This window comes from Orcinus orca, chromosome 7 (assembly GCF_937001465.1).
Source record: "Orcinus orca chromosome 7, mOrcOrc1.1, whole genome shotgun sequence".
Lineage (NCBI taxonomy): Eukaryota > Metazoa > Chordata > Mammalia > Artiodactyla > Delphinidae > Orcinus > Orcinus orca.
This window is the reverse complement of record NC_064565.1, coordinates 28,914,136-28,927,851: the sequence shown is the minus strand read 5'-3', so window position 1 is coordinate 28,927,851 and position 13,716 is coordinate 28,914,136. Positions and strand designations below refer to the sequence as shown.

Genomic DNA, 13,716 nt, shown 5'->3' with positions numbered 1-13,716 from the left:
AATTATTTTCTATAGTGCCTACCATCTTATTAGGGAACACTGTGTGACTACTGAATCCTTTGCTGCACCTATACAGTACGTATTTATAAAAGCTACTGAGAGCTGTAAACTCCTCGATGCACTGAGAGTCTGGTAGACTTGCTTGGCCTCAGAGGGTAGGACACATACAGGAATTCAAGAAATAGTTTTAATTAGTTAATTGGCTTTGCTGAGTTTCTTTTCATTAACTGCCAAATCTACTTACTTAACCATGTTTAAACACATTAATTAGTAAGCTTATTTCACAATAAATAACGTTTTTATAGCTAAATCAAAATATAAATTTCAGAGCATTTTGTGGATATATAACAGAAACATATTTTTGTCTCAGAAATACTGGTGGGTTTTTTGGGAACTTATTTTTTTGTTTGTTTATGCGTTTGGCTCTAAAGAACTGTCCTGGGAAGAAAAAGAAGAAGAAAAAATAACAGTGAATTGGTTTCATTAACATATGTCACACTGCAGACTAGCAAGGAGAACTTGGTAAAATAATGGCCAATATTTAGAATCCATGAATCCGCACAATTATACAATAATGGTTTCCTTTTTTCTCAGGAAATGCACACTGAAGTGCTAATTAAACTTCAGGCACGCAGATCCAGCTTGCTAACTTTGCTATAATCATGACCATGATCACCATCAAGCACCACTTAAGTACCCGTGATGTTGGGGCATTATGCCAAGATGCTGCAATTTATTAAAATGATGCAACGTATCTGGAGATAGAGAAAACACTCAGGCATGAGTCCTGATTACCTTTTTTTGTTTCCCCCATTCTAAAGTCTTTATTTACACTTGAGAGCAGGGTGCCTCTGAGAAAGGACGAGGCCATTGTGGTCGGATAGACCTGAGTGACCGTGGATAAGTGTTCTAACATCTTAGCAAAGTGCAGTTATGAAACTTCAGCACGGTGTCAGTTCCCTAAGATGTGCTCAATGACAGTATTGTTGTTGTTGTCCGAGCTATTATTATTACTATGTAACGAAGAAGGAATAGAAGCAGTTTAAAAAACAACCTTCTCACTTCATGCTGACAGGCAAGTGACTGTCTGTGTCATCTTCCACAGACACATGAAAGGAAGTTAAAATAGTCTCTCTAGCTCCAATTTCTAAACACTCCAAAAATAAAGTGATTATGTTTAGAGAAGCAGACCTTAAAGGAAATTGCCTCCAAGAAACCTGAAGAAGCAAACACAGAATGCCAGGGCCATCACAACATTGTATAAAATGCTCCCAAGACAAATATGTTAGCTCAGTGGCCAGATGCCTTGACTTAAGGGGGCAACGTTTTCATGGCAAAGTGATTACAGCTTGATGGAGTCTTCTGTGAGCAAATTAGAAAAAAAGAAGTGAGGAAGATAATGACCTCTGCAATTAATTAAACTTCTTCAGGTTGGTAATTCTTCTGCAGGTTGATTAATAAAGAGTATATGCTGCCACACTTTCTAAAGTGTGAATGTATGCCCTCAGTCATGGAATAATCATACAGACAGCTCAAACAACTAGCTTTGTTCTTAAAATAAATGTTGCAACTTAAAGAAAGAGAAGTAGTGAGTCTAAATCTACCTTAATTCTTCTAAGATAAGTGAGCCAAGAATGTGAGATCAAAGGCACTGGCTCCATCAGACAGAATACAGCTCATCCCCAGCTCCGTCACTTAGTAAATGTGAAACTTTCTGAAAGCTACTTAGCCTTTCTGAGAATCAGTGTCTTCGGCTGTCCAATGGGACTGGTAACAGGAGGTACTTAGCAGGATTATTGGAAGAGCTAAAGGGAATCATTCTCACACATGCCTTGCACAAAATAAGTCCTCATGAAATGTGAACTCTCATTATATTCAAGTTATACACAAAATAAGTGTATAACTTAGTAGGACGAGCATTCCACTCCTACAAATTATCCTTTATTGGTGCCTCTTTATCTTTTTTTTTTTTTTTTTTTTGCGGTACGCGGGACTCTCACTGTTGTGGCCTCTCCCGTTGTGGAGCACAGGCTCTGGATGCGCAGGCTCAGCGGCCATGGCTCATGGGCCCAGCTGCTCCGCGGCATGTGGGATCTTCCCGGACCGGGGCATGAACCTGTGTCCCCTGCATCGGCAGGCGGACTCTCAACCACTGCACCACTAGGGAAGCCCCCTCTTTATCTTAATACTGTATTGTCCTATCCCCAAAGAACAAGGAAAATCTCTTTCAGGAATAGAATTATAGAAACATCAAAGATAAATTTTCAATAATTAATAAGGAATCAACAATTAAAAACTGCCAATATAAGGTATTAACTAACTTCAAAAATATTTTCCAGGCAAAACATTCTCTGACGTAAATCATGCCAAAGTTTTATTAGGTTACTCTCCCAAGGCAATAGAAATAAAAACAAAAATAAACAAATGGGACCCAATCAAACTTACAAGCTTTTGCACAGCAAAGGTAACCATAAACAAAGTGAAAAGACAACCTACAGAATGTGGAATGAGAGACAATATTTGCAAACAATGCAACTGACAAGGGCTTAATTTCCAAAATATACTAACGGCTCATACAACTCAACAACAACAAAACGAACAACCTAATCAAAAAAATGGGCAGAAGACCTAGACATTTCTCCAAAGAAGACATACAGGTGGCAAACAGGCACATGAAAAGATGCTCAACACCACTAATCATTACAGAAATGAACATCAAAACTACAATGAGTTACCACCTCACACCGGTCAGAATGGCCACCATTAAAAAGTCTACAAATAACAAATGCTGGAGAGGGTGTGGAGAAAAGGGAACCCACCTACACTGTTGGTGGGAATGTAAATTGGTGCAGCTACTATGGAAAACAGTATGGAGGTTCCTCAAAAAACTAAAAATATGGAGTTGCCATATGATCCAAAAATCCCACTCCTGGGCATATACCCAGATAAAACTATAATTCGAAAAGATACACGCACCCCTATGTTCATAGCAGCACTATTTACAATAGCCAAGACATGGAAATAACCTAAATGTCCATCAACAGAAGAATGGATAAAGAAGGTATGGTATATATATATATATATATATACACAATAGAATATTACTCAGTCATCAAAAAGAATGAAATAATGCCATTTGTAGCAACATGGATGCAACTAGAGATGATCATACTAAGCGAAGTAAGTCAGAAAGAGAAAGACAAATACCATATGGTCACTTATATGTGGAATCTAAAATATGATACAAATCAACATATCTGTGAAACAAAAACAGATTCACAGATATAGAGAACAGCCCTGTGGTTGCCAAGGGGGAGGGGGACAGGGGAGGGATGGATTGGGAGTTTGGGATTAGCAAAGGCAAACTGTTACATACAGGATGAATAAACAAGGTTCTACCGTATAGCATAGGGAACTATATTCAATATCCTGTGACAAACCATAAGGGAAAAGGATATGAAAAAAAATATATGTATAACTGAGTCACTTTTCTGTACAGAAGAAATTAACACAACATTGTAAATCAACTATACTTCAATAAAATTAAAAAAAAATATTTTCCATTTTCATACAAAGATTTCCACAATCTTTCCATAAATTGTCAGTATCACACTGAAATCAAAGTATCCTAATTCTTTCCTTCCCAACATTTGGAGCCATAAAAGATGCTCCTCATCCTCATTTTGATTTTTAGCTTTTTAGGCAGAAAGGTTAAGTCTAAAATATCCAACGTTATCTTCTGAGATTATTAAGTCGAACTACGCTACGTGAAGAATATTTTGTCATACTCCTCTTATGCTTCCTTTTTTTTTTGGAAAAAAAAAAAAAGAGGAAAAAGGCAAGTGCTTTAGAATTTTAAAAAAAAGTGTTTTTTTGGTCAGCTTTGGAAGAAGACCATGGCAAAAGAACACCTCATTTTGGGAAAATAGCACAAGGCAAAAACAGATCATCACTAATGGAAGCTAAATCACACAGTGGAGTTAAGCTACTTAGATATATTGATTCTGCAAGGGTAAACAGATTATAATGAGGATCATTTTGGTACCAAAGAAGCCCCTTTAACAATGGGCGTGCATTCGAATCGTAGTGTGATCATTACAGGCTCATTTTCCTTGTTCGTGTTCCCAGGATAAAGGCCTTAAAGGAAGCACTGGCATTTTAAATTGCTCAGTTTCACTTGTTGAAATTTTTTTTTTTTTCTTTCTTGGGCAAAATTATTTTCCCATGTTATGAGAAGAATGCTTTGGAGAGCAGCACTGTGAAAGTGCAGAGAACAAAAGGGATGGCAGCCCTGGAGGATTAGGCCACTGACAAGGGAAAATAAATTACCTGTGGGCATTTGCTCCAAGGTCCCCACTCAGACATGACACATTCACTGGGACACAGAAGAGAGCAAGACTGGGTTTCTGAGGGAATTTCATCCTGGTCGCAAAGGCTGTTATCCACCGCTCCCCCTTCACCATCGGCAGCATTCACGCATCTGCAAAGCAAGATCACGAGATAGCTTGATCGTTTAAAACAGTGGGGAGTAAATTTAAAATAGCTGTGATGTATCGTAATTACTTACCCCTCAGAGATAGTTAAACATAAAATAAGACCAGCAGAGAAACCAGGAAAAAAAAATCCTTTCTCAGCCAGTCCAGCTTTACTGAGTGATAACTCAGGGCAGAGCCCTTTATTCGGCAAAGCAGAAGACAAGGGACAATTGTCATCTTTGAAGAACTCTCCATCTAAGTAGAACTATCTACAATATATTTACTCAGATCTCAGTACAGAGAGAATTTTTTTTTTTTTTTTTTTTTTTGTGGTACGTGGGCCTCTCACTGCTGTGGCCTCTCCCGCTGCGGAGCACAGGCTCCGGACGCGCAGGCTCAGCGGCCATGGCTCACGGGCCCAGCCGCTCCGCGGCATGTGGGATCCTCCCGGACAGGGGCACGAACCCGTGTCTCCTGCATCGGCAGGCGGACTCTCAACCACTGCGCCACCAGGGAAGCCCTTTTTTTTTTTAATTGTAACAAATCTTGAAGAATCTCCTCTGAATAAATCCATCACTTTGTAATAACTAGATCTTTCACAGTCCCCGTGACTCTCTCAGACCTTTCCTAGACTTCTCTTTCAGAGCATCTAAGCTTCCCTAGTTTTTGTTTAGTGCAATTAAGGTCATAGCAAAGTTATGCAAAAAATAATTGAACATATTTTTCTTTCAGGTATTTTCTGCATTTCAGTAAGGAATTTTCGTATCATAAACCAAAGGGCAATTAGCAAGCATTTTCATGCAGCAATTGAGCACATGCTATATAGATGCACATACTGTAATTTCTCTGAGATAAGCGCTGATGAAGATGAGATAAATAATCATGTTATTGATTCAATCAAATTAAAACCAAAGTGTTATACTACTATATACCCGCCAGAACGGCTTAAATCAAAACCATGGTAAATATCAAGGGCTGGCAAGAATGTGAAGCAATGGTAGCTCTTCTCACTCTGCTGGTTGGAGCATAAATGCTTTGGCAAACTAGTTGGCAATATCTACTAAATCTAAACATATATATACTATGTAACCCAACAATTTCACTTCTATTTATATACACAAGAGAAATGTGTACAAATGTGGACCACCCCCCCAAAAATAAAACCTGCCTGAAAATGTTCATAGCACCACTATTGATAATCAACCAAACTAGAATCAACAGTAGAATATCTACAATATTTATTCAGCCACAGTAAAACAGAGAAATATATTGTGATAAACTCATTGAATTAAATGCTATAAAGTAATGAGAATTCATAAACTACTGTTCATGAATGGAGCTCACAACCATAATGTTGAACAAAAGAAGCTGGACACAAAAGAGTATAGTCTGCATGGTTCCATTCACAGAAAGTTAAGAAATAGGCAATACTCATCTGTGGTGTCAGAAGACAGAATAGCAGTTACGCTTGGTGGACTGGTTGATACACAGGGGCTTAGGTAGTCCTGGTAATACTTTGTGTCTTGGCCTCTGGGTTGGTTACACAGGTGAGTTTATATTGTGAAAATTCATGGAGCCGCACCCTATGCTGTGGGCATTTCTCTGCATTTATATCATATCCCAATTAGAAGTTCATATTTAAATTATTTTCTCAAAAATGTTTAACAAAGACTCGCTATATATAAGCCTCTTTTGCTAGGTGTTGGGATACAAAGATATTTATTACTAATGATTCATTTCATAAATATTTTGAGCAGCTTACTCTGCACCATGCCCTTACTTGGGTGCTGGGGTACAGAATTGAAAAAAAAAAATAGGGACAAGATCCCTTCTTCTTCCAGTGATAACGATCAAGGTAAAGGTGAAAACGACAACGATGATGAGCTAAATGATGCCATGTGCTGATCTGGTAATTTCCGACACAAGGCCACAGCCAAGGAATAAGCATTTTAAGAGGGCTGCACTGGAGAGCTTTTGGTGCTCCCCAAATCACGCTATGCTGGAATGAACTACCCTATACATTCCGAGTTTCTTTTATACAAACAATATTTTTTTTTTGATTCAGGAAAACTGCAAAGTAGTCTATCAGCTGGTGCAAAATAAAATAAACTTTATGAGGTGCTAAGTAATACAAACTTAGATATTGTATAAAGCAGGTTAACAGACGACAGTAAAAGGAGAGAAGATGTCGTGCCTTCTAATATAGGGAGGCAAGGTACAGAGTCATCTACGGACTTTAATTTCTTTTGTGGTAATAGTCAATAGTGGAAGGAGGGACCACGAAATGGCTTTAATGTCTTTCCCTGGGCAAACTTAAAAGCTGAAAATTGCTTTCCTTCTTGCCTGCACACTCTCAGCTGATGTTCTTTTATGATTTCACTGAAAAAGAAGAGGTAATACTTCTGGTCAATGGTGTCCAGTTGAACACATGCATTAGTCTTTGTTCACTCCCGATAAGCCACAAAGACAATGGTAAAGGAATTTGTTACAAAAAGACTAACAAAACAAAACAAAACAAAGGAGGGAGGGTAAGGCAGTATCCTACAAGGACAAAGAACATGGGAGAGGACAAAGGCAACAACGGAAAACAGATGGGCTAGTGGTAACTGACTTAGCACACCCAGAAAACTGATTACTAAGCCTTCAAGGGAAAAGAAAGAAAGTCACTCCATTTACACATCAGAACACATGGAAAATTCAGGCATTTACCTTTGGAAATGTGAATGAAGGTGAGGTAGAAATACTGGAGGATTTATTGAGAGTGTGTTTAAGAAGTACCTAAGCTCTCAAATCCCAATTCCCCAATTCCCAGAGCTAGGTGATGGCCCCAGCCCTGCCCCTGCAGGTAATTGAAGGTTTATTATCTGGAGAGGTTCACGAAACAGGTCTTTGGATTAGAGAACACATGGCCCAATTAAGGATGGGAACATCATATTGAAAACAGGGTTTAAGGAGAAGTTAACATATTGAAAAGAATGACTACTACCTTAGTGACCTAAACAATGCACATTTATTACTTTTCAGTTCTGTAGTATAGAAACCCAACATGGAACTCACTAGGCTAACGTCAGTGCTCTGGCGGAGCTGCATTCCTTTCTGGAGGCTCTAGAGGAGAATCGTCTCCTTACCTCTTTCATGTTCTAGAAGCCACCCACATGCCTTGGGGCCATGGCCTCTTTCTCTGTTTTCAAAGTCAGCAGCCTTGTATCTCTCTGTGTCTTCCTTCTTTAGTCACATTTTCTGTTTTTCCTTTCCCATCTCCTCATCCACTTTTAAGGACGCTGGTGAATAAAATGTTCCCATCCAGAGGATCCAGGACAATCTAATCTTTCCATCTCAAGATCTTTAACTTAATCACAACTGTGAAGAATCTTTTGCTATTTAAGGTAACATATTCACAGATTTCAGGGGTTAGAATGTGGATATCTTTGGGAGCCATCATTGTGTCTACCACATCAGCCTTTTTTCATTGGGTTTCCCAAATACTGGTTGCTAGGATTATCTGTTTCACATGTGATTTAAGAAGAGAGTCTTCTAGGGGTCCTGACAAGCACAAGAGTAAAGACTTAGAAGACTGAAATTGAAGGTGTTCCCAAATGAAAATGCCCCTGTAGTTACATATCCTGCATCACCGATTTCCTTGCCATATCTCCCTTTGATCATCACCTTCATTTCCACTCAGGCTCATTACAAAACTGCTTTAAAGCATGTCTATATTTGCTATCTCCACACCCTCTCTGCTCTTCCTCCATTATTACCTCTTGGACTTACTTTAATCACACTTTTACTACCATTCCAGAGAAAACTCATATCAAGATCATCAACAGAGTCCCCTTTGCCAAACTCAATAGCCAATTCTTATCTTAGTAAACTTCTCACAACCATTTGAAACAACTGATTACTCTTTCTTTTTTGAAAAACTCTCTTCTTCCCATTTTCTTGGTCTTCCTTCTAGTTGACTGGCTCTTTCCCAGTCTCATTCGTAAGATCTTTCCCTTTGCTCTAATCTATGAGTATCTGTGTTCCCCAGGGCACAATTTCTTTCTTTCTTATCAATATATTTCAGATTTATAGCTGACGCCTAATTTACACCCCCATTACTCTCTGAACTCCAATCTGTCACTCCAAGCCTTCTCAGTTGGAAAGCGAATATCTCAAATTTATTGTGTTCCAAAGCTAGCTTTTGATTTTCTCTCTCAAATTTGCTTCTAATATTTCTCATCTCAACAAATGACACCACCATTCTCATGATTGCTCAGGCCCTGAAACCTAGCAATCATCTTCGATACTTCTCTTTCTTCCACATTCTACAATCACTTTATAAGCAAATCCTGTCATCTGTACCTTCCAGATACAGTCCAAATGTGACCACCTCACCACCTTCCCTAGTACAAAGCCCGTCTAACCATCAGCCTCTCTCACCTGGAATTCTGGGATGTCATTCAAACCTTCATCCCTGCTGCTGCTTACACACCCCAAAATTCCTTCTCTATACTCCATCTAGCAAGGTCCTTTTCAAACGTAAATAAGAGCATGTCATTCACTCTGTCTCAGACCTCCCATAGCTTCATGATGCTGTTAGAAAAATATATTTTAACCTTATTTTAGAAGACTATACAATTTGAGTACTGACACCAGCCATATGGGACGTGGTGTAATCCATCTTGTTATAACAAGCCGAGAAGGTTCCTGCTTTGGAACTCCTTCCCCTTGGAATTCTCTTAATATAGATCTTTACATTCATTTAAGTCTCTCACATTTTTCGGGTCTCTGCTTAAATATTTTGCTGACCAGCCTCTCCAAAACAGTAGCCTCCATCACACCAATCCAATTTTATTTTTTTCTTGGCATTTCATAGCAAAGACATTCCATTATATAGTATTTTATGCATTTATTTTTTTCCCTGCTGCTCTACGTTCTTTGAGGACAGTAACTTGTTTTGTTCACTTTTGCATCCCCAGCGCCTGATACATAGAAGGCAAATATTCATAAATATTTTTTGAATTCATAAATGATTGCTGTCATGTATGAACCATGAAGATGTCCTCTAGTTTGGAGGTTTCACCAAAGATAAACGGATAAACTGTTTCACTCATTATAACACCATTTTATTAAGGTCAATAATGGTTTGGAAAGCAATATGGCTGGAAAACCTGCTTCACATATATATAAAGTATGTAACACAGTGAGTCTGCATTAGTTAGCTAGGGCTGCCATAACAAAATATCGCACACTGTGTGGCTTAAACAACATACATGTAAGGCTTGAGGCTGAAAGTCTGAGATCAAGGTGTTGGCAGGGTTGGTTTCTTCTGAGGGCTCTCTCCTTTGACTTGTAGATAGCCACCTTCTACCTGTATTTTCACAAGGTTTTTTCCTCTGTGTGTGTCTATGTCCTAATCTACTCTTCTTATAAGGACATCAGTCAGATTGGATTAGAGCCTGCCCCAATGATCTCATTTAACATTAACTACCTCTTTAAAGACCCTGTCTCCAAACACAGCCACATTTTGAGGTACTGCGGGTTAGGACTTCAATACATAGATTTGGGACAGGGGGACACAATTCAGCCCATAACACATATCTAGTGGTTGTGTTATTTTTATTATATCAGGCTTCATCCATTTGAGCTGAGAGGCATGGCTTAAAGGCCCTCTTGTTCAAGTGTGTTTTTCCTCAATCAACCTGCCACAATTCTGCCACGAGCAATTTATTCTCTTAAAGCTTTCCTTTCTCTCCTGAGACTTTGCTTTAATACTGCTAAGAGGCCAGGCTGGGATGAGAGTGAGAAGTACCACAGCTCATTTACACATATTACTTGATAAGCTAGCCTGGTCAATCATTTCTCAAAGCCATGAGAAAATAGGACAGAAGAGACACAGATTTACCATATGCTAACACATATATACGGAATCTAAGAAAAAAAATGTCATGAAGAACCTAGGGGTAAGACGGGAATAAAGACACAGACCACCTAGAGAATGGACTTGGGGCTACGGGGAGGGGGAAGGGTAAGTTGTGACAAAGCAAGAGAGAGGCATGGATATATATACACTACCAAACGTAAAACAGATAGCTAGTGGGAAGCAGCCGCATAGCACAGGGAGATCAGCTCGGTGCTTTGGGACCGCCTAGAGGGGTGGGATAGGGAGGGTGGGAGGGAGGGAGACGCAAGAGGGAAGAGATGTGGGAACTTATGTATATGTATAACTGATTCACTCTGTTATACAGCAGAAACTAACACACCATTGTAAAGCAATTATACTCCAATAAAGATGTCAAAAAAAAAAAAAAAAAGACACAGATTTTGAAGAAAAAGAGGTAGACGCCCAAGTTTGGCAGCCTGAGCAACTAGCCCCCAGGGGAACAGGCAGTGAACAAAGGGAAGGAAAGACAATTTGTCTCTTAACCCTTTGCCTGGGTTGGTGATCAGGAGCACGTCTATGATTGTGGTAGCAGCTATTTCTTCCAACAGGCTTACCAGTGATTTTGCAACGTTGGGACTAGGTAAGACTCAGAATTGGTGGGTATTGAATTACTGAATCAAGTAAGTTCACTGGTGTTGAATAACGATAAACACATAGAAGTAAGCTCTGCCTTGGCAACTGACTTCATAGATAACTTGATAGGGAGTTACCTGCTTTGGGCACCGTGTGTCCACTTGAAATGGAACTTCCTAAATCTAGCAAAATGATACACTACGCTCATGCAACTGAATAGTTGACCACACTGGGTTTTCTTCTTGATTTTACATACTAAATCATTGTTTACGATTAATATTTTGGCTTTTGCTTATTCATTCTCTAACATTCATTGCTATTTTCCTCAGTTGGTAATAAAATTATCCTTCTTTCTTCCCAAATCATTTCTAAACAGACTTTTTTGATGAACTCAGGCCAGCTGTTTCCTTTGCACCACTGCTGTATTTACCAAACAAAAATGTTAAACAAACTCCCTCAGTAAATAACTGAGCATTCACTAACTTCTTTCAGAGCTGTGTTCTTTTTATATTAAAATAGATCATTACTGTTCATAGGTATTCTCATATTAGTTTCCAAGGCTAACAGTGGAAATTATTAAAGGCCTTAAATTGACCTTTCAATGTACTGACATCCAAAATTAAGACAATGCCCATCACTTTTACTAACACAGCACAAAAGAGAGACATGGCATCACAGTCAGAATCACCTAATTTGTTAGCAGTGATGGCCACATATCACTGCAGGGATGTGGGCGTACTCCACGCAGTTGGTTTTTCCACTGATATCATTTGCAGGAAATGTTAAGGATTGTGGCTGCGATGCAGACGGAATCCCACAATATACATGGCAGCTCAAGGCACATATACTTCCAGGGATACTTAAAGATGACCAAAAGCCAGAGGATATTGTGTGAAAATCAGAGTGTACTTGGATAAGCAACACTGTTGTTTTTATAAAAATATATAAATTCCACTGCCACATTTCCCCAGTGTCTCCATTTCCACACACCTGATTTTCCTAGATTGCATTCCTCCTCCACAGCGCAGGGACCTCAGCTCATTGTGGATTTTGCATGGAGACCAGTGTTCTACAACCCAGGAATACTGATTGCACTCACTGTAACACGGGACTGCCTCGTGTACCTGTCAAGAATAGGAAAGGAAAAGAAAATTATGTGGCACTATCCAAGTTATGGAAAAATAGCCTGTCTTTTAGTAAAGTCGGCTGAACAGAACCCGAGAACTATACTCTGCCCCAATAGCCAAATTGCGTTCCCCAAAAGCAAGATGTATTTGGCTTCTCTGAAATTACTGACTTACCTAAAGAAACATACAGGGGAAATCAACTAGAATATGATGGCATGCCTTTGCAGAAGAGAACAAAGGACAGTCCTTACCTACCGCCAAGAACAGGAATTCCATTACCTTTTCATGTCCTCAAAGAGCTCACACAGCATCTATTAAGATGGTCCAGCTCTCAATTATATGGTATACTGTATTCTCAGATGTACTTTACAATGTCAATTGACACAAATAGAGGTAAGGCAAATTTACTCTTGACTATAAGGTTCTTAGAAAGCAAAAGGAAAGTGGTATTATTTGCACCAGAAATTTCTTTTTATGTCCCCAAATGATCAATGCTAATAGGCAATCATTTAGCCTTCTGGGCATTGCGGCTTTATATGAATTTAGAGATGTGTAGGGTGTTTTCAGAGCATAGCGAGAACACACAGACACACACATACACAAGACAAACACACACATGTTAGAGGCTGTGCATGATTACTGACTGTGAATATATATAGATTTATAGTAGAAACAATAAATACAGTCAATGAATTCTTAGGTTACTTCCTATGCATTTATTTGTGATGATTTTCTCCTGAAATTTTATACCATTGGGTGGTCAATTGAATTTGCCTCTTCAAGACTGAATTTAAAAGGCGTTACTCCTCAATAGTGAACACAGCGTTCTCCCTTGGTAAGAAAAAAAATTGTTGTGTCATATGATATGTTACTCTAGATCACAAAGATGGCTCTAGCGTAGCATGCCGATGAGTAGTGATTCAACCTGTTACCAAAATAGTTAATTAGTGCTTTTCCTTTTAAACAAGGACTTAAGCCCCATGCCTTTCCTCCCCCTTGCCTTTCCAATTCCATAAAATTGCAAATGATGACTAGGCTGTGCTATCCAAACAGAACCATTACTTGCAAGTTTCCACTAAATGCAAGGGAAAGCACTATGTAATGGGATAACCAGAAAACAAGATTGGAGCACTGTCAGCAGGTGAGATGGAAATCAGATGAGAAGAGGTTATTGGCGAGACTACATCTTAGGAATCACAAATAATGTCAGAAACTATTTTTAACTGTGGGGTTCGATTTGGCTCTCATGTAGAGCATACAACAATAAGGGAAACCGCAAAGTGAAAAATGTGTGAGGGCAAAATGAAAGGAGATGGGAAAACAGAAGTGGAAATGGATGTGAGGAAAGGAAGGAATTAAGTAATAAAAGAATCACATTTCATGCTGTGAATGCTGACAAGAATGGAATGAAAGGGTCAGAAGCAGTGCCTACATTAGAATAAGGAAGTAATAACTTGGAAAGGAAAAAAGTCTGCCCCCTAAAACTCATAAAGGTAAGAGAAAAAAATCTATGAAAATGAAAAGACGTGACCCGAATCTAAGAGACACCAGGGAACAAAGCTCATGACAGCTGAGGGTTTAGCTGACCCAGCTTCACCATGGAAATTAAGCTGTC

The 13,716-nt window shown here is 39.0% G+C and overlaps 1 protein-coding gene across 1 annotated transcript in view; it reads right to left on the bottom strand.

Moving 5' to 3' along the window:
* The window catches only part of THSD7B (thrombospondin type 1 domain containing 7B), a 909,478-nt gene that overhangs the window by 93,837 nt on the left and 801,925 nt on the right, over positions 1-13,716 (bottom strand). The window contains exons 16-17 of the mRNA XM_049711955.1: positions 11,965-12,098; positions 4,330-4,480 (exon numbers count right to left, since the gene is read on the bottom strand). Of these exons, the coding sequence (XP_049567912.1) occupies positions 4,330-4,480; positions 11,965-12,098 (285 nt within the window). The remainder of the gene's footprint in view (positions 1-4,329; positions 4,481-11,964; positions 12,099-13,716) is intronic.